At 42.3% G+C, this 27,345-nt stretch overlaps 1 protein-coding gene across 11 annotated transcripts in view; it reads left to right on the plus strand.

Annotated features, from left to right (window-relative positions):
- The window catches only part of PLEKHM3 (pleckstrin homology domain containing M3), a 94,439-nt gene that overhangs the window by 60,410 nt on the left and 6,684 nt on the right, over window positions 1-27,345 (plus strand). For all 11 annotated transcript variants that reach the window (XM_087734618.1, XM_087734626.1, XM_087734622.1 and 8 more), the window contains one exon: window positions 15,133-15,290. In XM_087734618.1, the coding sequence (XP_087590744.1) occupies window positions 15,133-15,290 (158 nt within the window). The remainder of the gene's footprint in view (window positions 1-15,132; window positions 15,291-27,345) is intronic.

Here is a 27,345-nt window from a genome sequence, read left to right on the forward strand (position 1 = left end):
GTAGTGCAGATGTGAGTACGCCTGACCTTTAACCAAAGAGGCAGCAAGTGATGGTCTTTATTTGCATGTGCATGTTTATTTAAAATGAAGACAAACGCACACTTGTACCCCAGCAAGGTTTCACTGCAGACCAGGGCCCCAGGGACTACGTTAAAGTTTACAGCAAGACTATTTGTGGGCATTCCCATGGGGTACATATTCTTAGAATCCTCTTGTCATTGTTGTCGTCGGAGGTGTTAGCAGACGAGATAACTAATTAGGTGCATTCAGATTTAACAAGCAGAAACACGAAGTGTGACAGCTTGCCTGTTCTGCCCCATTGGCTGCATTTGCTTTCCTTTCCAACCCTCCTTGGCATCATCTGCCCTGCATCACCCATAACACCACTGCATGTCTGTTAGCCAGTTTATCCAGGGCTATCCCAAACAATTAAAGCTTTAAAGAGGGAGACCTCCAGTTGTTAGGAAGCAGGTATTCACTCCTGAAATTGCTGGTTTTAGCAGACATAGTAGGAAAAATGGATTACTCTTATTTATGTGCAGTATGGTCCCTGATGGTGCAGTCACAGTCCAGGGTAGCTTCACCCTAAACCTGCTGGAGGTGTGAACTCTGTTCTCTGCTGACATTACTAATGGACGTATCGCTGGTTTTGTGGACATGTGGGCACAATTCACACAAGCTGGAATTAAAAACTGTCCATTCATTTTGTATGACTATGGGGATGCTTTTGGCGAGACTTAACAGTTTTTACACTGTTAAACATTGATTTGGACAGAAGCTGACTCAGACAAGGCTCTTGCATTTCTTAGGAAAAGTAATTCTTGCTACTTACACTAGATTCCATATTAATGGGAGCTTCAGAAGTAAAAGACTTGAAGTGGCTATTGTGAAGAGTTCAAAATTCAGCTGCTTACTCCACACAGAGAGTTAACTAATGTCTTGCCTGTTTTTTGTGTTAAATAGCAAGATATACAAGTGTACAAAGATTATTGCACTGATGGTCTTTACTGTAGAAACACTCTTAATCATGGCAATTATTTCATCCTGGTTATACTCCCCCCAAAAGACACGGTAAAATAAAAAGTATCCATTTAATGGCAAAAATGACTGGATGTCAAGGATGGAAATTGTGAGCAAGATAAGAGATTTAAAAAGATGATGACTTGAAGACTTGTTTACATGGGAACACTCAGGAAAAAAAAAAATTGAAGTGACAAAATATGGGAATTTAAAATGATGAGTTGAATTATATTGAATCACTGTGTAAATACTGTTATTCAAAATATAAGTGGCTTTCATTTGGTTTATCTCCATTTACTTTGGAAGCAAAGTGAGCTAAATTGTATTAAGGCCATTTTCATTCTGAATGTGTATGTCCATACAGGGATTTAATGTAGTATAATTTATCCATTTTAACATTGTAGATAAACTAATCCGTTAAAATTTAATTAAAACATCCATTTACTTCAGATCAACTTTCCTGACTATCTACCTGTAGATGAACCTACAAGCAATGTGAACAGCAGTGGAGAGAAAGGATGAACAAGAGAGCCCTATTCTCACAATAATATAGCACAGGTCATACAGTGAATATGAGATACGCATAAAAATCCTTAATGGAAATGTTTCTTTGCAGAACACACAGCAAGCACGAGGAACTTAACGCCACAGTAATATTACTGAGGGCAGAAGTTTATCATCTTTGAGAGGATTAAGTATCCATAATGAGAATGTCCACAGTTATACTATGTAAGATAAAGAGATTATAAGGTTTCAGAATAGACATATTATTTACTGAGGGGATTAGGAAGATGTCTTCCCTATTGACAGATGGATCAATGATTTCATCTTCCTCTGACGTATATAGTACTGATTACAGCACCTGATAGGGTTTTGGACTAGGTGAACAGTTAGTCTATTAGAAGCATTCCCAATATGAAAATCTTAATGTTTCTGTTCAAGATTTTGCGTGTATAACGTTCCCTAACAAAAACGTGGGGAATAAAAATAAACTCTGATGAAACATAAGTTCCACCTAATTTGAGCCTAGTATATTGGTAGACCAGGATTAGGAAGCCTTAGAAGAACAAAGACATTGTTAGGTCTCGTTCACTTTTCCAGGCTTTTAACCCATGCTGTACTTTCATCACACCTCCTTTTCCAACGGCAAATTTCGATCCTCCCTGTATTTTCCTGGACTGAGATGGGGGAGGAGATTGGAGATGCTCTTTCTAGAGGTTTTGCATGTGCAAAATTTTAGGTTGATTTAGACAAATTGTTTCATGAGTCCCAACAACAGCAAAGACTGCAAGGAGACGTGGACAGTTTTTTGCTCTTTACTTGCTTTTTTGTTCAGAAGTAAAATTTCTTTTCTGATCACTCAGTCCTCATGCAATTACTGAGAAATGCTCAGCTTAGATTCATAACATACAGCTCGATGACTTCCAAGCCCGTCAGTGGTGGTGTCCTTGCCCAGCAGTTCCTTTTTATTCACACAAAATGATGGGATGTGGCATCTAACCCACATGCCTCTGCTGGTGAAAGCTATATAGATCGACAAAACTGTGTTTTGGCTAACATACTTTGGGCTTGCTGTAGTTTTAGCAGTGTTACTGGGGTAGGTGCATGACAAACGCCCCTCACCTCCTGCTCTTAACGGATATAGCCATACCTGTAAAAGCATTAGTGCAAACTCAGTTATATCAATGAGAAAGTCTTGCTGTCATTTGTTTCATTAAGTGATTCAATATAAGCTGTATCAGCTTCAACTTCTATTTACCAAAGAGGTTTACCCATGTAGCTGTACCAGCAGATCCTTTTAAGTTTAGGCAAGCCTTTTTTTTTCGCTTGAGGGGCAGGAGGTGGCAAGTGAGAAGGAGAATTAGGTTTTTGGCAGGCCTGGCTATGCTGAGATGCCTGAAGATTTGTCTGTCGCAGTTCTCTGTGGGAGTTCACTGTGCTCAACAAGGGCAGCAAAATGCCAGGCACGTCTGTGCCATAGCTGCCACAGTTCAGAGTTCAGCCCCGTAGTGAAAACATTGATTTACATCCCCAGCCTCCCAGACAAGGGTTGACACAACATGTGTGACAGAGATGCAAGTCCTGCAGTGCGTTACTACCAGTATTCAGCTGACCACAGGTTGGATGACCTTGCTCAGAGTAGAGCTGGTTTAAAACAGTGGTGGGTTTTAACTGATGTGTCAGGTACAGCCCCTGCTCTTAAATATCTGGTAGGAGGTAGACAGAAACAGATGGTTGTGTGGGGAGGTGAGAGGCGTACACACTGTTAATTTGTACAGTCGTCCAGTTCTCATCCTAAGGCACATGGGATCTAGACTCTCTTCCCAGCTCTGCTGCAGGCTCTCTCTGACACACAGGACAAGTCATTTTTAGTGGGATTAAGGTAAAATGGGTCCCACTTTACTATGTGTATGTTTAAAATATACATCCTAACCACAATTAAGTTCAAAAGAGGGAAACCAGCACTTTGGAGGGGTAGTCCATCTGACCTATTTTAAATATGTTGTGCAATTTAAATACATTAAAATTTTGAGGCACTTAGATAATTCTGTACTTGAACCATGTAAACATGCATCTTGGACCATAACGACATAATGCTAATAGCCATCTTTATGTCCTTCCTTTACAACCTGTGCCTGTATGACTGTGGTAACTGTACTAGCAGAAGAATATGAAAAATAGTCCTAGGATGGGAAAAACACGCAATATACATTTCCATAAATACTAAAAGGTCTGATAGCAAAACAGCAGTTGAACAGCTTGTATACTTTCCTGTGGCTGTGGCTCCTTTATCACTCATTTCTGTCACTCCCTGGAGTTCGCTATCACTGAGCTGCCTTTCAGCAGAACAGGAAGCTTCAGGTTAGCTGATATTCCAGGTGTGTGTATAATTCTCCAAAGTGCTGACAGCTCTGCTTACAATTAGTGGTAATGGCAATGAAGTTACTGGCGTTTCCTTTTTACCACATCTCTGCTGGGGAAGGGAGGTGCTGTCATTCAGAATGGCTTGCGGTCAGGCGGAGAGCACGGCAGAGCCGGCCAGGCTTGTGGGTGAAGAGCTGGCCAAGAGCATTTTGGCAAGCGGCGGCCAGGAAGACAAGTTAATCTGAGTTAGGTGTGTTAAAGTCTTGGAGGCAAAGTGTGGAGATATAGCAAGATTGTTAATAGATATTTTTAATAGCAGAACTGGTTTTTGTGCTGCTTGAAACCAGAGTTTTCAACAGGGCTTATTAAATACATGTGGTGCATTTCATGTGAGTAAGTAATCTAGGCTGCTTGGGGTAAGTGTGGCTTTTTAGAATGAAATTCTGTTTAAAACAACCCAGCAGTGGTGCCAGTGGCTCGCAGGAGCTTCTGACCTGAGATCTCCAGAGATATTTTAATTTTTTCAGCCCCTGGAAGAGGCAGTAGCAATATAAGCTACCCCTTTTCTAGTGCTTTGTGCTAGCCAGGTTTCTTCTGTTCTTTTTTTTGCTGTGCAGAATGAAAGGCCCAGTACTGGAGATCAGGGTTAGCAGTGTGAAAGATTGGGCTCTAACCTCGTTGCTGTACTTCACATAAATGTCTATTCAGGAGAGGCAGCTGGACATATCTCAAGGAGTAACATCCCAAGAAACCAAATTTCCTGAGGAAACAAAATACTGAATCAGGGCTACCTGCTTGGATGAGAGAAGAAAAATTTTTTCAGAAATTTTTTTAAAATACACTTTGTAGTCACAGTTTTTTCCAGAGTAGCCCTAGCCATTTTCTTGGTATGTTGCTTTCTTATTCTAAAATCCTTCAGAGAACTCCTCCTTAAAATGCCCTGATCCAGTCCTGTGCAAGGCAGGAAAGTTTTTAATTTTGTGATATCACTCATGAAATAACATCTTACTCAGTGGGCATGTAGAGCCAGTTAATATCTCTGCATGCAATTGCCTGCTTAATCTTAAAAAAAAAAAAAAAAAAAGGAGGGGAAAAAAAAAGCACATATATACTCTCTGCCTGAAAGCATATTTGCTTGTGTATGTATTTAGAGTCACGTATGTTAGAGCTCTAAGGAAAGTGCTTTCTGTTCTTTACCAGCCAAATTCCTCGTACTCTTTCAACCTTGTTTGATTAAAACAGCCTTTAACCTTTGCTTGAATACCTGTTTCTTAAAACAACCTATAATTCATCCCTGCAACAAGATTAGGAGAACTTGGGGTGTGACAAAACTGACATGTAGCTGCCTGGAAACCTTGGGGGAAGGAGAAAGGAGGAATGACGATTGGAACACAGTGAGTGTGAAGACAGAGGTTGTGGGGCTGGAGTCTGGTTGCAGGGCTGGCTAGGGAGCTGGCACAAGTGATTTCAAAGCGTGTTGTTTATACTGAGACAATTTCATCTCTTTCTCACTTGTGTCAGCTTGCACCCAGAGACCTGCTGAAATTTCAGGCTTTTCTTCCTTTGCATGAGAGGGGTGGGGGAGGGCTTGGAGGGACCTTGTCATCCGCTCTGCCTCCTGCTATAAATTCACTTGAACTGTCACCAGTTTGTTCCTCTCCCCCAACCAAAGTAAAACTCTGTCTTCACCTTGCCCCCTGCCTATATGTGCTTGTCACAGATTAGCAGCATTTGCTCTTGACCTTGTTTTGTTTTTCCTCCTCTTTCCAGTGCCTGTTATAGTTAGTGGCTCATTTGTGGAATATCACTTTAATACCAAATTAAAGTGCAACATATTGAGTGGTCTGGTTTGGAAGGACCACGAACAGCAAATGGCTCTGCCATCAGTGCAGACTGCCTGGTGCAAAGAAGTCAAAGGGAGCTTGTGATTTCTGTTTATTCAAATTCTCACTCATTTCTGCTTTAGTTTGATTTATTTCGTGGTTGGTTTTGTGGGTTTTTTTGTTCTTTGCAAAGTTTATCACCAGGTTTCCTTTCACGATGTTCTCTGCCCTGTGTGGTTGATGAGTTAGCACGGCACCACGTGTGGCTGCGCGATGTTGCTTTGTCTGTGTCAAAGCCAGCGATGGCAAAATGGTGTCATGTCTGTCAGAGCCAGCACCTTGCACTGGTGGCAGCAGTGGATGAACGGAGTCCCTGGCCTGACCCGCTCCTGTCCGCCCTGCTGCCACCCGTACCACAGGCCGAACAGGCCTCTGGGACAGCCAGAGACCTGCAAAGGCTATAAAGGGAAGAGGAGAGAGAGGATGGGGTGGTATCACCCTTACTGTCGGGAGCTGGGATTGTGGCCCATAGCATGGCTATAACAACAATGGATGGGGCTCTCCTGAAGTTACTGCTCTGTTCTTTTTTAATTTGTTGTACAGCAATGCATAGTGACTGATTCTAGCGTGCATGCCCACAAGTATTAAGAAATCATTCTTCCCTTAAGTCACTTGCAATTTAAATAAACAAGACAGGCAATATGAAAGAGATGACTGGGAGTCAAAATGGAGCAAGGAAAGCTGACCAGACCAGTATATTGCACAAAAGATGGGACAGAGATGAGATCTGATATCTGCCTCCCTGGGGCTTTTACCTCATGATCATACTTCCTCCGTCCATTTCCCTTTCCTCTGAACTAGATTAATTGTGCATTGAAATCGTAACAAGAATTTGCGGTGCTAAGAATCTGGTGAACGGAAGGGAAAAAGTCCTCAAGGAAGTTAGGAGTCCACGAGCATTGTCTGTTCCCTAGATATAAATGACTAGGAACTTCCCAGCCAGGGAATATGTTTTCCCTTTCTTTTCTCTGCAGCTTGCATTATCCTTAGCTAAGCATATTGTAGCATACTTGTAGTCTCCAAGTCCATGTTTTCATTGCAGAAATCCTGACCCTGCTGAAATTTGTCGCAGGGCAGAAATTCCATTTACCCTTTGCACTTTAATGCCCGATCTCCACACTTAATGAATGTGGAAAAACACCTGCTTGTTCTCCAGTTAGCAAACGGGTAAAGGCAACCATGGTAGCTTTCCTGCACCCCAATCTGCTTTTGCTCTTCCCGGCTTGTGACAGAGATCACCTGTGACAGAGAAGAGAATGCATCAGAAAATGTTTTCTGAAACAGATTGCACAATGTCAGGATAGGAGATAGAGCGTGAAACAAAGATAGTTGACTGCAGCAGAAGAGATCTGAGGCAGGCATTAGGGACAACTTTCCAGCTCTTTTGAGCGCTGGAGAGTTGTGGCATCTCTGTGGTGATAAGTTTTTCAATAAGTCAGACAGACATCTGTCAGTTGGTTGTGCTGCAGGGTGAGGAATAAAGTGGAGGTTTCCAGAGGCATTTTTTCTAGCCGTATTTTCTTATATCATTGGTAGTTCTTTCAAAAGCATATTTCTCATCTGTCCCGGAGGTGAAGAAAGATTACTGAGTGTTTAGTCCTCCTCCGCAAAGCTTCTACCACTGGAATTTGGAGGGTAGTGAGCACAGTGGTGAATCCAAGCTGATCTGTTCAGGAGATTTTATTTTCCCTTTCTTTCAGTCCAGGAAGCACATTCTCTGTGGTACTCTGAAGTCTAGGTGAAGCTGGAGCTTAGCTCTGAGCTTGTTAGCAAAAGGCTTCATTCAGACTAGCTGTTTCTGGAGAGGTAGAAAGAAAACAACCAGGAAGAGGCTTGTCTTTGGAGGATGATGGAAAGCTGTGCACGATTGTTGACTGCTGCTTCAGATAGCTTCCTTCTGCCAGGCATGCTTGTGACACTAATCCCAATAATTAAAGGACTTTCTATCCCTTCAATGTATATAATTGGGGATGGTGAATGAGCTTCATGTCTACCATCCTTTCTATTTTCTCAGTGCCTCTTGGGCTTTTCATGTCTCTTCTGCATTGCGTCAGTGCCTCCTGGCAAATTCTGTCTGTCTCTGTCTCTCAGATAGAGCCAAGTGTGCGTCTGGCCTTGAGAAATAATCATAAATTTTGTTCTGTCAGTAGGAGAGGCTGGGACAATCCAGTTGAGATTTGAACCTGTAGTTCAAGGTGTTTTAGGGATTTCATATCACTTAACCCATCCCCTCCAGGCATCACTTGTGTCTGACATGTAAATCAGACTGGAGGAATAAGTGGAACAGATTGCTCGGTGCTCCAGAAGAAGGTTACGAGGAAAGCCTGTGTCTTTAAAGAGAGTGCCTTCTAATAAATGTTATCTGCAGAGAAATACACCAGCCCCTACATAAGTAGTTAATGTTACAGCCTCAGTGTAGGCTTATAAAATGACTTTATCACCTCTATGACGATAATGATTAACAAGCTGATTTACAAGGGTGGGGTCACAAAGCCATTCGGCAAATTTAGCTTGTCTCACAGTGGCAGTGATACAGAACCTGAGTTTTACAGTATTTTCACCACCTAACCTGGAATATTAAACCCTGGTGGTGGGGCTCTTAAGCAGAGCAGTAGCAACAGATACTCCTCTATGAGGATAATAACCAGCGTTTCTTCCTGTGCTTCTGGTACATGAGGAAATTACAGGTCCAGGTCTGAGGATTCAGGAGAGTTGAGGATGTTTCTAGCTCCCTTCTCAGTGTTTACTCCCTGATTACTTAGCCACAGTGAAGTGATGGTGTTCCTAGACAGACTGTTATGTGATGCCTATGGTTGTTGGCTCTCCCTTGTGTCAGAGCTGGCAGAATATAGAGATGTGGGTAGATTTCTCTTCCTTCTCTTAGATCCTGGATAGCTTCTGTTAAAATATCCTTCATCTGTTGATTTTCCATTATCTTGGATCTTAATATAAGAAAAAAATCTTTTTTTCTTTTTTTTTTTTAACTGCTTCTGATTTTACTTTCATTATCATATGTTGGAAATTACCCAGACTAGCAAATTTAGTCTAACAATTATTTTAATCCAGAAACCCTTGATGTGGTTTAACACACCGTGACACTTTTCAGAATTTGGACTTCTTAACTTGGCAGTTCCTCACATCGAGCAGGACAGTGTATCTGAAAGCTCAGCAAGCTATATCCCCTTTACCACTTGTCTTGACAGTCCTTGTGTAGGTGATCAAAGGTATTTATGATCTCCATGCTATGTAAACATCTACTGCACTTATACAAGTTGGTAAAAATGCACAGACAGGGTAGGCGATTTGATGACCCTCACTCAAATTCACAACATAGGCTCCTGCAGGGATGGAGGCCTTACTCCCTGCCTTTTACTTCTTAGCTAGCATTGCTGACAGGAGCCCTGCCCTCAAAGCAAACACTCACTGCCCTGAGAAATGTCTGAAAACTGTACTGTTTCTTCTCTCCTGTCCAGAAATTTCATCATGTCTGATAGATTTCAGTGTTGATTTATGTGGCTACGGTGCAAAGGTTGGATATTTCTGTCGACCTGGTCTAATAGGTGGGTGGAAGGCTATGCAGGCGTTACTTGAAGCAATAGTGGATTACAGCTGACTCATTTTTCCGTCTGTTTCCGCACATCCCTCCTCTAGTTCCCCCTAAAGCCCTTGTAATATTACCTCTTTGGGAATGACACAGTCTGAGTTTGGAGGGGACTTCCATGCTTGCCTTGTCTAATCAATATTTGATTGCTTTTCAGTGACACCCAGCTTCTATTATGTCTTTTCTAATTTGAACTGTCAGGAACCAGAACAAACTCTAATTTTGTATTAGGGTTTTTTGTGCATTTTTTTTTTGTCTTCTTCTGTTTTCCAAACAGAAAGTTATTACAAGCCGTGAGTTTAGGTTACCATCTCTCTGGGTTAGAGCTCTCAAGAGAGATGAAAAGTTCTGCCACTGTTACCTTGGCCGCTTTTCTAGTTTGGTTTTTAATATGAAAACATATATATTGCAACACTGTACTCACTACACTGCTTACTCGTGGGACTAGTTTGTGCAACCCTTCTTCATGCTGGTAAGTATGTTCTCATACAAGGAGTCTTTGTTGACTGAAAAGGGAAGACAAAGTGACTTGACTTCTCTCTGCTGTGTCTAATAGGCTGGAGTTTTGGACCGCCTGTATGGTGCTATATGGGAGGAGGAGGTTTAGGGGCAAGGCTAGGGCTGGGGAGTGGGGGTCTTCAGAGGTGGACTTCTGCCAGCATTGTGCTTGGCCTGGAGAGCTGGGATGAGGGATGAGGTCAGGACAAAGCTGTAGCTCAGCATGTGTTGGAGGTGAGGGGACTGCCTCTCCTCTGGTGCAGGGCGGCGTCATGGGCTCAGAAATAATGTGTCGTGAAGGTAGGACACAGGGATACCTGTGAGAGTCCCCAGGGCAACACGTGCTGCTTCTGGAAGCTGTCTGTGCGCATCGGCCCTGTTGTGTGCGTAGGGGGCCACTGAGGAGGATTTTTCTGCCTGTGGAGGATGCTGTGGTCTATGGGCTTTCTAGTTCTTTCTATTCTCTGGAGACAGCTGGCTGCCTGCTTATTTCTGAAAACATCACCTTGATAGAGCGAGGGAACTACGAGTAACTTCCAGTCTTTGGATAGAAGGATCAGAAAACCTCTGAGGGCCAGCAGCCCTCCTGACAAGTGGTTAAAAGTTGACTGATCACACGTTGCCCTCATGATCACATTAATGTGATGTATCCAAAGCGATTTCAACCTGTACCATAGCCCCTGCTGCCTTTCATCTTCTCTGTCTTCCTGCTGAATCAGGAAAAACATAACCCAGTGCATGTGCGTCGTGTTTTCCCACTGCCCAAGGCTCTTGCAGCCGTTGCCGACATTGGCTTGTTCTGCTAGCATTTGGCAGTCCCTGTACTTCACCTCAACCTCACTCATAATTGTTTCTTTGGATTTATACTGCTACCCAACTGAACAGTAGCACAAAGATATACAGAGAAGAAAGTTTGATTTACCTTTATTCATAACTTCGACTTGTATGAAAAGCCTCTGTTCTAGAAATCATCTAAAATAATTGTCCCAACACCCCTTTGGCATGTGTTCAGATCCTGTGTACCCCTTTAGTTTCTCCCACTGCTGCAGACAAGTCTCTGCCTTCGCCTCTTGCTTGCCAATACCACCTCAGCTTTCCCGAGCTGGGTGCGGGAGGCTGGGCAGCGGGGTGGGTTGCTGCTCCTGCGGGCTCTCCTGGCTTCTCCTCTCCCCTCCTGGCAGCGCCGGCACCTGCAGCCATGCTCTGGCCGGAGGGATGCTCTCTGCAGTGTGGGCAGGGAGCCTGTACGGGAGGCTCCTCCAAAACAGTTTGTCCCATTTAGGGTGGGAGATATGTGGCAGTTAGTGTAAAAAGCAGCGTTCGTTTTGTTGGTTTAAATTGTAAGTGCTTTGAGGCAGGGGCCGGGCAGGGCCCGTCTTTTATGTGTGTACATGCAGGAGTGTATTTTTATACAATTCCTAATGTAGGACACGCAGTTAGGAGCTGCAGTATGCAAAGCCACAGCTTTCTGTCCTGTGGTAGCTTAGAGAAGTGTTTTTCCAGATCCACAGAGGTGGACAGCGATTCTGATCTGAACACTGGGGCTATTCAGAGGCACAACTTGCTTTGGGCCTCTGAACACAGGTATTTTCCTCATGTTGGCACCAAGCAATGCACCCCAATATATTCCAAGTTCAGCAGTGGTAAGCTAACTGTGAGAGCATGGCCCCATGTCCAGGATCCTTTTGGGATGGGTTCCTTGACCAATTTAGGAAGAGAAAGCTCCATTGCACCCTCCATCAACTGATGACCAGGGTGCCATCATCAATCACTTTTCACCCTTAATTTTGGACAGCAAAACAATTTCTTGCACTACAAAGAATTTGGATTAGGAAACAGACCTTGCTCTTCGTGTGTGTGCTGTAGGTAGAAGTGAATCTGAACTCAGCAAAATTTTAATTTATTTTAAGCTTGATGCTTTTTTTTTTTTTTTAAGAGTCAGGAATATATTTTTAAGCTTTTGCAGGTGCATGTTGAAGCTGTATTATGTTGCAGGGATAAGTCAATGGTGAAATTTTTGGTTTCTGTTCCTTTGGCATACTCTTAACTTAGTCAGTTTTGTGCTAAATTTCCACATGTCTTATGAAATGTGATAAACTGTTCTGCAGCTGGTAGGGTGTGATTTCAGTTTCTCTATTTTGTAAACTTATTTTGTAAGCTTATTTTGTAAACTGAAATGTCCTTAGGAAGGGTTCAGGTCAAAGCTTAGGAGTGACTCCAACGGTGAGAACAGACGTGTGCTGTGTTAGACTGCATGGGGGCTGTGGAGTCTCCGTCGCTGAAAGGCTTTAGTAACAGAGACAGCTGTAAAGAATGACATAGATGTTGCTGGCTCTGCCAAGTCAGCCTCTTGAGGTCTTTTTTTTCCCCCCCCTATGATTTCCCTGATATCTGGATAATGCATTACATTTGTTTAACACACTTCTATTCTTTAATCGCTTGTGTTTCCTTGAAACTCAAGATCAGATTCCAGCATCAACTGGGAGAATGTCCTGGGACTCTGCCGTCGTGGTTCTGGGATGTTCTGCGATGTCTAAACTGACTGACCCTGGGCCTCTGGCTATCACAAGGGAGTGCTTAGTCATAGGAGAAGTTTTGACACCTTTGATTATGTGTCCCGCGCTCCCTTTCCGAAGCCGTAAAACACTGGGGAAGTGTTACCATGAAACTCCTCTTGGGGACAGCAAGTAGAAATCTTCCTTTTTGCTTGCCAGGGTAAATGGAGATGAAGGTTTTATTCTTATTAGCTTGCAAACACGAATGAGAGAAGGCTGCAAGGGAAAGTCATATCCTGTGCACAGCCCTGAGGTCTCTGATGAAACAAAATGACACAAAATTTACAGATGCTAAAAATAGTGATAACATCAGTTTGATGTTGCATTTTGTCTTCCTCCTATAATACAGTAAAATGGCCTGTAATTCACATTGCAAAATTGGCGTGCATGGCTCTTTGAAGATATCATCTTCGTTGTGTATCTGCAGTGGCCAGAGTTACAAGCCAGCCCACTACAGTGTAACCACGAGCCATACAAATAAATAAATAAATAGGGACAAATAACACCACCTCCTTGGGGGCAGCTGCCCACTCTCAATCTGTCTTGCTTAGGTTGCGAGCTCTTCAGCGTAGAATACCTTCTGTGCCTTATACAGACTTAAATTCACCCGTGGTGCTTAGGAAGGTAATAGATTATGTTAATTTTGTACATTATATAAAATGTGATTTTAATTCAGAGATTTAACTTTTAAGTCCTTGCTGATAGTGACATTAGTACAGACTTAGAGAGTTTGTTTGCGTCTCTGTTTTCATCCTGGCATTTTAAGCTGAGCTCTTGTGGCCTGTCAGAGGTAGTTGCTGTAGCATGAAAATGCTTTGGAAAATATGCATCTATTGTGGTTTATTTACTGTCTTTGTATGTGTATTTCATCTATTAGTGCTAAATGGCTTTTTGGATGGTGATTGTAGCCGTGTCACTAGCTGGGTGGCTTCACTGTTTCTTTTCTCCTGTTTATTGAATACTATCAGCTGTCGTGTCTTTCCCCTACTCCCAACTTGTTTGGCTTTCAGACCCTCTGTAACTCGGGAGACTGCAAGAAAAAAATTTCTTCCTTTAAAATGAAAAACAAAACCCAGCCTAGGGGAGCTAAACTAACTTCTGACCATCCGTTAGAAGGTTAGTAATATCACTACCTTGAACTATGGCTTCATTTTTGTATTTCACGCAGCAGCTTCTCTGCATTGTTTATATTCTGGTTGAAGAGGATCTTCCTATGCCAGGATACAATAGGAACGTCATTTTTCCTCTAGCATGAGCAGATGTCCTATCTGCAGTCCTAGCAATAACACTGCTGCTTCCTGTGGGTGCAGATGTTGTCAGCAGGCTTGAGCTGAATGCAGAGAGGGGGCACATTTCAGCCCGCGCCATTCAGTGCCGTCAACATCGACGCTACCTATGCACCTCCTTTTCCACGTGTACTCTTTAGTAGTGGCTATCTCGGCTAGCGGGCAGGAGGTTGCCCTGGAACACAAATTTATTTCCTTTCTACTTTACACAGGGGAAGAGTGCTTCCAAAATCTCTGTTGTTCATCTCTGCCTTGAACCTTTGCTTTCTCTAGGTTCATTTACACTAAACCCAGATTACAAGTGGTGTGTTACCATATTGAGGGAAGGGGTGCCTGAACTGAATCTGGCACACATTTAAGTGCAAATCTCACCAGTCTTAGGTTTCAGGGCACAGCCCTGTGCAAGCCTTCCATCAGCAATTACGGCATTCTTTTTGTTTTTTATGGGAGGTCACTATCAAATCCTGTGGCACATTTCTATCACGAATCTGGCAGGCTGCCATTCAGACCACAGGAAGCCCGGGAGAGAAGAATATACACTTAGGGCCTTATTCCATCTTCATTATTCCCTACACCAGCAGAATTCCTTAAAGTCTCTGGAAGTTTCATCTGAATGGAAAGTATTTTGCTTGAATAGCACCCCTTGTTGAGGCATTGTCACTGAGTCACAAATTTAGATGAGTGTTGTGGCTAGCAGTTTAATCTATACTGCATGGCCGTTTTTTCACACCAACACAGGGAGTGCTAATCACTTCTAATGGTCTAGCAGGATTGTCTGGCAGTGAGGGACTTCTTGATTTGAGAGCTGGACACTGAAGGAAGAAAACAGGGTTCCTATTGAAGAGTTTATCTGAGAATTTATTCATTTTGGCAATGAGGGGAATATTGTATTTTAATGGTTTTCAATGGGAAACACAACATTACTAAAGGCGGAAAGCCAGGGTTCCGTTCACAAAAAATATGAAAAAAACTTGTGCTTTGGAGGAAAAGGAACAAAGACAAAACTGCGATTTGTGCGTAACAAATAACAAGAAATGAAAATCATAAATGGCAGGCAGTATCCATAGCTGTCAGTTCGATCATAATATGGAAGCCTTAAGCTCTTTTCCTATCTACTTTTTTGTGCCTTAGTATGTGAATGCGTCGTTGTACTTAAAATGACTACTAATCTTGTATGTTATTGCCGTATAGAGACTTACAGAGAGACAGTAACTTTGTTTTTATGTTTGGATCGTTGCCAGTTCCTTGGTAACTATTATCACTTGTGATTCTATGGAGCTGAAACTGTTGGGAAGCAACTTTCCTGTTGTTTTAACCAGCAGCGCTTAACTGCATTTCTGTATTAATAACTATTGTCTCAGTCCTTCAGGGAGTTCTGGTCATTTTTGGGGGGTTCATTCAATGTTGTCTTCTCCTCATTTCAGGTTATCGAAGGAAAGCTGGCTCCTTTCTTGGGGAAGGTGATCAAGTTTGCCACCTCTCATGTGTACAGCTGCAGCCTTTGTAGTCAAAAGGGTTTCATCTGTGAGATCTGCAACAACGGAGAAATTCTTTACCCCTTTGAGGACATTTCTACAAGCAGGTACCGTAATGTCAACATACATTTGACTCGCATATCATACCCTTGCAGATTCTCAGCCTCATGACCTCTTATTTAAATAACTAGGGACTGGATCCCACTAACGCACATTTCTGGGCAGCTACACTAGATTGATTACTGGTCCAGGGAGGCCACCACGAGTAGACTTGGAAATAGACAGGAAGAGCTACTTCCCAAAGCCCTGTAAGTCTCAGAACAGCCGTTCAAAAAGGGAAGAGTCACGTGTAGCATCATACAGTGTGATTTATCCAAAGCTCTTCTGAGTTTGCAAAGTGTCCTGAAAAGCCAAATGGATTCTCTGGAGTGATTGCAGACATCTTTCTGGTATCCGATGTCACTGGACCCATGATGTACTGGGATTGTCCATCATAAAACAATAGCCATCTACTCTAAAGTGTTTCCCTCATGAAATGTTATGGCTAATTCTCTGCTTTCTGTGGGCATACTCCTCTGTGCCTATGTATGCAAGATTTTTTTTTTTTTCAATGGCATTGCTATTCTCAGGTGGCTACAAAATAAATATAAACGTGTGTCAGTCCTAAGCTAAACAAAAAGAACCTTTATTTCACATTATGTGGAGTGGTGGATGCCAGATCAGGGACGGGAGTTGCATGGAAAACCTAGAAGCAAAACGCAGGAAACCAGAGCAGACTTGGCAATGCAGCAGCGTTACTACTCTTTTTCAAAAATGTCTTGGATTTTGAATAAAGGAGAGATTTTTTTTTTTTTTTTAAACTCAACAGAAAGACAGTAGATCTGACAGCACAGCATTCCTCCATAGATAAGTACTTTTCTGGCTGTTTCAAATACAGTTATTTTAATTTGTTCTCCAAAGTGTTCCATTGAAGACAAAAAAATTGAAGAGCCACCTTTGGAAACAATCAGGACCAGCCTGTTAAAAGAGCTTCATTAAGAATCTGATTCCCCTGCATGCACAAAGATGTTAAATTACAAGTAACCAAGGACTACTCTTCAGGGATTTTCAGCCTGACCTGAGTTTCAAAGACTGTTTGCACATTCTTTTTCCAGACTCTCCTTCTAAAAAATGCATTGACAAAGCAGTGGACATAAGCTAAACAAGGTGTGCAGCTGAGCTCTGTAAATGGTTTTCAAGAAAGAATGTATCTAGGATGCATGGTGAGATAGGCTGAGTTAAAAAGAGAGAGACTAAGATGACATAAAACATAAGATGTCTATTGAGGCTGTATAAAAGGCGATTGAAGGTATTCCCAAAAGATTGATGAGAACATGTAAGAGCATTTGGGAAGACAAGTTTACTTGAAGTGTCTGTGCATTTGATTTGTCTGAGGGATTTCTGGTCACAAAAACATTGTTGGGTGTATATTGTTCCCCCGCCCTTCAGCTGAGATCAGACGTACCTTGCAATTACAGAGTTTAAAACCTTCTGGAATCAAATAGTATTTGTCAGCAGTTCAGTGAAAGCCAAAAGAAGCTGCTCTAGCTCCTGTTTTTATGTGAATTAGAAGCCAGAAAAGACTTTTGTTCATGTTTCACAAATGTGAAATCGTGGTTGATGTCATGCCAAGGATAGCAGTCTTTGTTAATGATTTTAATTAAAACACAATCAGCATGAAAGGTTCTCCAATATTTCTCTTTCTTTTTTTGTCAGAGGTCATCCTGCTTACTCCTTTTGTACTCCTTATCACCAAACCTTGCTTTTATCCCCAGCATTTTTCCATTTCCCTTCCTAGTTAGTTTTCTCATCTCATTACTGCTCGTGTGCGCACATGCACCTCTCTGAAACTAACCAGATTATTTCAGTTCCATCTTTTTGCTCTTTTCCACCTTCAGGCTGGAGGCAAGTCATGCCACCAGAGGAGCTTGTGTGTTTTACTGTGCAGCTCCATCAGCTGCAAAGCAGTGGGGGAGAAGGTCAGGTAGAGGGGTTTTGTGTTTGTTTCCATCTCTTACAGATGGGAGAGATTTCTGAGGTAGGTGTGCTGACCGCTACAATGACAAGTGTAAGGTGAGGAGGCTAGTTAGGAATAGGTAGATGTGCAGAGTAACCTGTGGCAGATGCAATGGCAAGTTCACAAAAGGTTTGTGTGAAGACTTGCGATTATACCTGAAATTTCTGATGACGTGTTCAGCTTTCCTTGTTAGTTAAGTGTCACACAGAGCTCTGAGTAAACAGTTAGCTCAGATTTGTGATGTAGTTGTACTATTCTGAGTCCACCATTTGTAGTGAGAATTGACTACGATTCCCTTTCTCCATCCTGGTTTTCTGGAATTGCTGTCTACAGCACAGTATTCACATTTTGTACTCAATACTAGGCTGTCAGGTACCCTGGCTGTAGCTGCTGGTTAAGGAGGAAAGAGCACCTGAGCTCTGAAGACCATGTTTTTCCTTCTTGCTTTTGAATGTTGCTCATTCACTTTTGAGTATACTACTAATTCTGCCAGCAAACTGGGCTGTTAGGTTAGAAATACTTGAAAGTGGGTGCATGACAGCTTTTGCAAACTTCACCTCTCTGTTGAATGTTTGAAAAGTGAACTCTGTTGGGGGGGGGGAGGGTCTGTGTTGAGCTGGCATTTGTTTTTCTGGCTACCTCCCCGACGTTTCTCGCTCTGGCGAGAAGAGTGACAGCTGTCAGAGAGGCCATTACAGTTCCAAGGTGGTTCTCAGCTGGCTGTTTCCTTTCCATCTTCATGGTCTCTTTCAGGTCAGCTTTGAGGTGGAGAGATTGTTTCTCTCCAAAATATTCTCAGCAGTTTCTGGAGCAGTCTTCAGCAGGAATTTATGAAGGATGGGTCTTCTTTAGATAGATACAGCTGAGAGAAAAGGAGGGCCCCTCTTGAGGGCTGGAGTTTCTCTTTGGTCAGGTTATTTGCTTGAGAGTCATTTTTGTCAGTCCTTGAGCAAACAGGGTGAATACCTGGGTTATGCACTCCTCAGGGTTTGAATACACATATATTACATACCCTTCTCTCACTAATCAGCATGACACATTCCTTTGTTGGCAAACGGTTCCAAACCAAACACAATCAGTTCACTTAATTAGCGGGTCTGTGGGCTGTGCTTGGCAGGCTCTTTACATCCTGCTCAACAATGCAACGCAACAGTTTGCTGCCTTGAATGTAAGGGTGGGCTCACAAAGTCATAAGCTTTCTAATGATATTTCCTTTCTGTGGCTTTTCTTGGGAGGTGGCCATTCTGCACAGAGCTAAATGAAAGCCGTGATTCAGTAGTTAAACAATTTCTTAAAAATTGCCCCATCCTTTTGGATGCCTCTTCCAGTCGGTTTGATTCCTCTGTCCCCCATTTTCCTCTTTTCTGTCTTACCCATATTTGTATAACAGTTCATCAGGGTTCCTTCTAAATTTCACAATTTCGGCATCTTTTGGAAGGCCTTTAAATCATGAGAACTATATTTAAAGCCTCCTGAGTTAATTGCACATTTCATGGAGCAAATTGCCAGCTAATGTAAACTCTCACAGCTCTGCTTTTGCTGGAGCTCTGGCAACTTAAACAACCTGAGCATCTACCTCCTGTTTTATTTCTTGGACTAAATTTGCCCAGGGCTTAAATTTAGTAAATAAACGTATAAAATTATCCTATTATATCACTAATTTTATTTTTACAAGTGTTGTGAAATGAGTTTAAATATCCCTGGTTATAAATCGGCTTAGAGCTATCCTTGCCCATTTGTTAGCAGCCAGGTGCTGTCCTTCAAGTTTTTCTGATATTCCTTGTTCTTCATTAATGTGGTGAAAAGTTTTTGTTTCTTTCTCCTAAAACTAAAAAAAAAAAAAAAAGCAGAAGTGAGAAGAAAATGCCTGTGTAGTGGTAATGTTGCCTATAATATGCGGCTGTATTTGTTTTATAACCTAGAACAATTTTTAACAAGTTTTAAGTCTTAAGGAATACTGAGAAAAATACCACTGGAACGAGAATAGAATTATTCATTAAAAAGCGTTTTCTGCCCAATTAGATAATTAAGTAATTATAGTTATGGTTAAGATTATTATATGCTACCCAGTTAATAGTTTTGATCATGTCTTTGTGTCTGCATCCTAGTGACTACTTTCACAGGCAATTTGTTGTGTTTTGCTGGTAAAGCTACTTGCTTCGTTAAGAACTATTTAGTCAATTCCTTGCCTTTTATGTGGTGACTATAGATGCACGTGAACCAAGGAGAGTTGTTCTTTTGTGTTCATATTCATTTATCAAGGCTAAACTGTTTTCACTTTGCGAAGTTAATTCGTTCTGCAGATCACTTAAGACATGTAGACCTTTTAAGATACAAACCAGAAGACCCAAGTTTAAAATAGACATGCCACAGAACAGGCTTGACTATATCAACCAGCTTGGATGCCTCTATAATCTTTGGCCACCATCCTGATAAGACCTATGAATGTACTTTACACATAGCGAGAAGTCTTACTAAAGGCTCCGAGCCTGTGCTTAGCCTTATGTGCATGCCAAAGTCTTTGCAAGATTACAGGTCACTGTGTTATGGATGCTGCATCACTGGACAAAACCAGCTTTGAGCATTTGGGAGAACGTTAAAGATAGGTATTAGGTGGAGAGACTGAAATATGTAGTATAGAGCATTTCCAGGAAATACCTTGGCACAGGTCAAAGGCATAACTCAAAGTACGTCATTTTCCTTCTTGCTTTGATTAGTTTGTTTTATGCTAGACAGCCTTTCCCCAAGCCCAGCTCACCTGAGCTGTGCTAGTAGTTTAGTACCTAATTTTTGAAAGAGCTTAGCTTATCAGATGTTGATAGTTGATTCAAAGCACCCTGAAGTGATCTGCTCAACACTTTCTTTAAAGAAACTTAGGCACCTAACTAGATGTTAAGTTCTCTTGATAATTCGATTTCATCTGAATCTGTCAGAACTGGTCAAAATCTTCTGGCCCAGATCTTTTGATTTTTGTCTGTGCAGGGTAGCGCAGTAATGTTATCTAGAATACATAAAAAGAAAGAGATAAAATATACTGACTTTTTCATCAAGCATTGTATTTTGGAACTGAATTAGCTTTAGAGGTTGGTTTTACCTGCCTCATGCCAGAGTGGTGTTAACTAGAATATTCAGCATAAAGGCAGGTATTAATTTCAAGTAGGAGGGTCTCTGCAGTGCTGCCTTCTGCTCTTCCCTGCTGGCTGAACATGGCAGCCATCTCGTTTGCAGCTTCCCTGCTTGCCTTCTTCCTCACTCTAGATAATTTCCAACTTGCCAGTCAAGACCTTTTAGTTCTTCCTCCTCCTTCCTCATGCAAATTCCCCTTTTAAGGTAGACTTCTCCATCTCCCAAATATGATTCCTTGTAGACCAGACAACAGCTTGTCAATTGCTTTTTAGCCCATGAAAGCAACACTGCCAGCTCTAAGTGCTCAGCAATTCTACAATTACATTAAGAATCTTGTTGTTTATATACATACGTTATTTTTTTAAATGTTATGTTCCTTTTTTCCATCTTGGGTCCAGGTAGGCATGTCTTCCACATTACGGCAGAGCTATGAAGTCCAGGTGCCTTTGCCTTTCTCTTTTATTAAAAGCATAAATCCTGGCTTAATCACAGGATTTCCAGACTTGAGACTTACAGAAAAATGCAAAATAGTAGAATCGTGCAGTCGCATCATAATGGTTGAGGGCAGTATGTTAATATTACTATTAGTAGTATTGCCTGACTCTTTGCTTTTAGGTCTTCAACCACCACTTTGTGAATACAGTTTATTAATAATAGGAGAGGTAGAGGGGCAAAGTCCAGTTCATGGTGTGGCAGCTAGCAGAGGCAAAGGATATACGTCTGAGCAATGTAAACACTCGAATCTCTGTGGCATCTCAGCCTCTCCAGTGGTTTGCAGGTCGTGGATCTACCATGTGTAGGGCTTTTCCCCTTTCCCAAGTAACCTAGCTCCACTGACTAAAGTGTAATCACATGAGTTTCAGATTAAATGTTTTCATACTGATTTTAGTGTCCCTTTACTGATCTCTTGTGAACTGCTGTGTACAGGCCACATTACTTGGCTTGGGATTTCTGAACTTAGACAACTTGCAAAGTGCAGTACTGAGGTCGACAGTCACTCCTTAGGTCTGCTGGACGCTAGTATGGAAATATACCTAGATAAGTGTAGCATAAATCCCTGCAGCCACAGCTGGGGAGGAGCTGAGGACATGCTTCTGTCCTTAATCAGGAATGACAGAGCTCTGTGAAGAGGGGTCTGGGAGCTGCAGGATCCCTTGCCTCATTTGTGAGGCTTTAATATCGCTGACCACTTTGCACATCTGTTGGATGCAGTCAGCCTTGGCAATGGGTGCTGGCATGACAGGACAAGGGGCAAGAGATGAGGAGGCACACAGTGGCAAGCCCTGGTTGGCCGAGCCAGGATAGGGGCTTATTCATTCATCCTCTCCCCCTGCCTAGGGTGCTTCTCCAGCAGCTCAGTCTAACCCTTGCTGGGTGAAAGGGACCCTGGCCTGGCAGTTTTCATGTAGGGACACCGGGTAGTGTGTCATTCAGCCATCCTGGGGTGTCATTACTAGAACAGCAGTGGTGGTGTTGGTCACAGATGCCACGTCAGGCTGTGTGTGGGCTGGTCCCTGCGGCTGTTCCAGAGGCGCGAACCGCGGGCGCTCTACTTGGTGAGTCCCATCAGCACGGGCTGGCGGTCACTGTACACCCCTTGCTAGCTGCCACTTGTAACCAGCTCACCCCTCTGCATCGTTTCCCCCAGCACACGAGCTGGGCCGATGGTTGGCAGTTGCAGTTATTTCTGTACCCTCCGGGGCCAGCCCAGGACCCAGCCACGCCATTATACATGAGGAGCGTCTTCAAGCTCTGCTGGCATGTCAAGGGTAACCCCCATCTGATGAGCAGGTATATGGAGAGGAAAACTATGATTATGCTTTGAATCACCGCTGGTTCCCTGGACACTGAATTAATCATTTAGAGTGCATTTCAGGCATGTAACAAATTGAAGGGCTGGGTAGTGGGCTCTGCTCTGTTTTTATTTGGCCTTTTTTTTTTTCTCCCCTCTTCAGAGGCAAATTTTTTCAAAAGCAAGGCTGAAGCGTTAGTAGTTTTTAAGTATGGTATGTGAAAAAAAACCTGTGTCTAGTAAAGACTGTAAGGGTGTCATACAAGGCATTATCTTAACAAGCGCCTTATAGGGACAAATCAATGTGATATTAGTGCCAACTTTCTTCCATTCATTACTACATGGGCGTCCCTCCCTAGGCAGGCTCCTTGCACTGGTTCCTAGGCAACTGTAATAATATTGCTGCACGTGTGTGTCAAGCATTGATTGCCTTTGGGGCTTTTTTTGTGTTGTAAGTGAACACAGGCTAGTCCGTTTTCTTTCTGTGTTCTGCTGAAGTCTCTGAGAGTTTTGAAGGGCACGTCTGTGATATTCACAGCTGAGCAATTCAGAAGTGCTTCCAGACAGGCACATGTGCATAGCCTGGGATGGTTGTCATGCTGGAATCCCTAGGCAAGGCTTACTTCAGCTACTGTGGTTTGCTCTTTGGGGTTTTTTAATAGCCAAGTTACGGGTGGCTTAGTATTCTGGATGCTTGGAGAAAGTATAGCATTACCTGAAGAAAACATAATGAACAACCCCAGTTTATCTTGTTTTTACTCTGCATGGAGTGAAAGAAAAAAACCTGATGAGTTCTAGTCAATGAAGGGTTCGGGCCTAAATCAAATCCTTACTGAAATTCCTTTCAAGGGATTACTCACTTGAGCAAACGTGTGCAAGATCTGGCACAGAGAAAGTGGGTTTTTTATATGAAAAAATGAAAGTTAATGTATAAAATTGCAAGAGAAAGGATGGTGGGTGAATATGGCACTGCAGTGAGACAGGGGAGCTCTTTGACCTTCTCAGCTCTTCTAAGAGCTCCTGGCTGACCTTGAGCAAGGCAGTTGACCTTGTGTTTCTCGTTTGTGAGGTGGGAATGGCGGTATATCTGTCATCCACCGTTTGTTCATTTCAGGGACGAACAACATAACCATGAGCCGCTTTAATTCCCCACTTGGTGTTTGGAAGCCAGACAGGTACAGCCCTGTGTGTGGTACTGAAGCTGTCCTAATAAACCTTGCCAGTCCCAGTAGCTTCATCCCAACATGGTCATGCTGGTCAGTCTGTCAACCTGTAAGGTTCCTAGGAGATAAATAAAACTGTCTTTCAGATGACATCCTGGGCCACCAGTTGATCATCCCTGGTTTATTTTGTCTGCTTAAGGTGGAAGGTCTTTGAGGCTTCTTTGTGTTGCATCCCCCCTCTTTGGGCACCTGATCTTACCCATGGGCACCTAAATGGTGGTGCAGTACAGAGGAGAAATATGAGTAAAATCAATTGGTTGTGCAGAGTCTACAATTACTTGAGCCATAAGCCTGTGAAATATGTGTGGGAAGCATGAGAAGAATTTGCCAGAATTTACAATTTACCAAATATTTATATGTATATGTTTCAAATGCCCAGACTTAATGGGAGATACTAGCATTGGCATTTCCTCGGCACACAAGGAATGATTTTATGCTTTTAATGTAGAAAGGCTTTTCTTCTGTAACTAGTAATGATAATAATAAGAGCATTATAATGCCTGTCTGGCTGTGGAGAGCTTTGTCCTTTCTCTCTTACACTTTTTAGTGCAATAGAAATTATTTAGAGGATTGAATAATTCTCTGCATTTCTATTACTCTGGTGTTCAAACAAGTAAAACATCCTTAAAACATAAAACATGCCCTATAGTCTCAACAGAAATTGAGTTGGTCAGGAAAGAGAAAAAAAGAGAGAAAAGACTGAAATAGAGAGAAAGCTATTTCAGATGCCTTCTTAGAGGACTGCAAGTCTGTATGAAAACAACATGCAATGTTCACCAGTTCTTCAAATGGTGTTTGAAAAATAGCAAGATGCTGTTAATGTGCAGTATCGCAATATCATTCATTAAAGAATGAAACCTGAAAGGCCTGAATGGCAGTGGGCTCATCAGCTTATTATCAGTGGTGTACAGAAGTCTCACAAAAAGTGCGGGGACTTTTTAGTCTCTAGCCAAAGAAGAAGTCAGGATTCAGAAATAGTACCTGAACTGTGAATTACCTATGACAACAAGAAGAGTTAAGGGAAAGATAACTAAGTGTAGTGAACTATTATGTGAGCCTCTTATAGACTACGAAATGTATTTTTTCTCCAGAGAAATAAAAGCATTTTAGAATACTGAGGCTTGAAAACAGTAAAGAAAAACTGTGACTCTCACAGGTGGAGATAAAATTAGATGTCAGGATTAAATAAGAAGCAATCTATTTGTAATACTCTAAGAAGGAATATCTTTTTGGTGGGGTCTTTGGTATCACTGGAAGATTTCTCCCAGTGAGATTAGGAATGGTCAACCAGTTGACATTTCCAGGGTCAGTTAAGACTGACTCTATTTGATATGGTGAAAAGCAAAGCCGTAGATGGCTTGGGGTAGTATAGCTCCATCACTTTAAAGGGAGTCACTTACCATTTGTCCAAAGGTAGAGCAAGATCAGCATTGCCCCCCCTCCCCAGTGGCTGAGTTTCTTTAGCAGCGAGGGGATACAAGCATGCAGTGAAGGCTGACCCAGGTATCCTCTCGACCTGTCCCTGTGGAGAGCAAGAGGCAGCTTGCCAATTCAGTGCACCGTTCTTCCAGGCTGCTGTTTTGTTGTCATCTGCACACCGAGAGTACATCAGCCTTCACCGGAGAAAGCAGAAAATAGGTCTTCAGAGTGGCAGTCAGGGGTGGGGGCACCAGAAGGGGCCGACGGTGGTCACGATGGCTGCCGGTGCAGTGGGCTGTGAGATCCGGGGCTGGCTGTTTGCACTGCCTCTGGTTAGTGCCTGACAGTGTCAGAGCTTCAGCTATTGCACCGGCTCTAATAAATAACAGTGCAGACATTTCTTCTCTCTCTTTTGGTTCTGAGTGATGTGTGAGAAGTTTGTTAATTTTTTCCACTGAGCTTATTTCTGAAAAATGAATTAATATTCATTTAAACACCATCAATCTTTGTTTTCTCTGCTGATGGCCTTGGCTGGGGAGAGCAGGTGTGCTGGCTCCTCCCTCATCCCGCTCCATCCATTTCAGCAGCAATTTCTGATAAATTTTGTCACCTCCATGCGTACTGTGGAGAAATACTGAGCGAGCATAGGGAGTGGCAATGTGAGAGCTCAGAATTACACTCCTCATCAATCATTACCCTCTAGCAACTTCCAGAGCGCTGTAAATTGCTGACTAACAAGGGAGCATTAGCTTGATAAAATCACCATTAGTGTCAATTCAGAATGATGTAAAGTTTTAAAGACACTGCTGTCCTCTCTGTCTCTCCCTCTGTTCATGGAGATCCCAATCCAGCAAAGCACAGAAGCCCATGCTTAATTGTAGGCAGATCAGTAATCCCAAGGAAACCACTGGCATATGAGTCCTAAGCGTGTATTTATGTGCTTCACTGGATCAGGGCCCTAACACAGACTCTCTGAGCACAGAAATGATAAATATCTCTGTGTGAGCCAGTTTCTTGATTCAAACGCAGATTTAGACTCACTAGCTGGACTTAGAAATATGACAGTCAAGTTTTACTGCAAGAGAGCGTAGTGGTTAGTAGATACACAGCATTATACTTAGCCTCTTTAACCTTCCTTTTCTTACTTGTTATTTGAGTTTTATCAGTTTATGCTACCTAGAAGTGTGTCTCTCTAAATCTCTGCATAACCTTCTCAAAGCTCTGCAGTCACTAAAATTTAGACCATGTTTGGACCCATGCATAAAACTTAAAGTGCGGCCAGATCAGGAACAGTTTTTTAAAAGTTACAGGTGAGATGCAGATGCAGCTAATATAGCTAACGGGTTGTATTAGCTTATGGACTTCTCTCAGTATTGCCAGACTGCATACCAAATACTACAATTTGCCTTATGGCTTCTCAGTGTTGGGGGTTTGTTTCTTCATGTTTTCAATTTTTCTTCACAGTCTTGACTACAAGAACCTTATTTCTTAGAAAAAAAGAAAAAAACACAACAAAAAAAGCTCAAAGCAAACAAACAAACCCACTAGAGAGATAAAAATGGACACTTGGATTCTTGTATAGTCATTTGATTACAATAGCTGTGAAAAAGGAAGAGTGCGAGGCATTTTGAGACTTCCCACAGAATCACCAGGGTGACTAGCGCCCCTCATTTGTATTTCAAAATTGCTCTGAAGTTTGATGTTTTGGCGCTTTCATTATTTGATTATCCAACTGGAATCTAAGACTTTGTACCTCTAACACTGTCATCCTTTTATTTTTTTTTGTTTGGTTACAAAGCTATAGTGACTTACTCCTCACTACAGATAGTCATTTGCATTGAAAGGCTGAGAATGTCCATTTAGTTGTAGCCCACTGCATGATCACCAGATGTTTCATTGCTCCACAGCCATCTGGGATTGGGGCTTGATCTGCTGTGACATTACGTCCATCGCCTCAGAGTGCCCCAGAAGTAATCCAGTCATCTTGTTTGAGCAGTTGATTTGTCTGAAATCATAATACCACATTTGAGAACAGAATAGCATGCCTTTGAATGCGAGAAGCTATAATTGTGTTGATCTAGTCCCATCTTCCACAGGATACAGAGCAGAAAATATCACCTACCTCTGTTTCGTTTTTTACTTTGTGGAATGACTATTTCTCCTGGCGGTGAAGTGGACTGTACTTTTACTCTTTCCAGAACAGCTGACCACTGGAGCTTCAATGAGGAAAATATCATATCTTAACTGTTGCAAATGCTCAAATATATCTTAATGGAAATGAATATTGTTATTCTTCATTTACAAACCCAAGCAGCAAACTTGTCTTTCATAAAACAAAATTGATGTCTATTCTGTGACAGACCTGAATGCTAGTTAATAAGAAGATTAATCCTTCTAAACATTTCTGTCTGTGAAGCAGAAGTGCTGGGACAGATTCTCAGCAACTGCAAATGGATGCAAGTCAACTTACTTTAGTCGTCCTGAGTAGCTTTACACCAGCAAAGGTGTGGGCAAGCCAGTGTCTTTTACCATTCCACTCTTTTGAA

Source organism: Nipponia nippon, unplaced genomic scaffold, assembly GCF_047370975.1.
Source record: "Nipponia nippon isolate SJK-2023a ecotype South Korea unplaced genomic scaffold, ASM4737097v1 scaffold_5, whole genome shotgun sequence".
Classification (NCBI taxonomy): Eukaryota; Metazoa; Chordata; class Aves; order Pelecaniformes; family Threskiornithidae; genus Nipponia; species Nipponia nippon.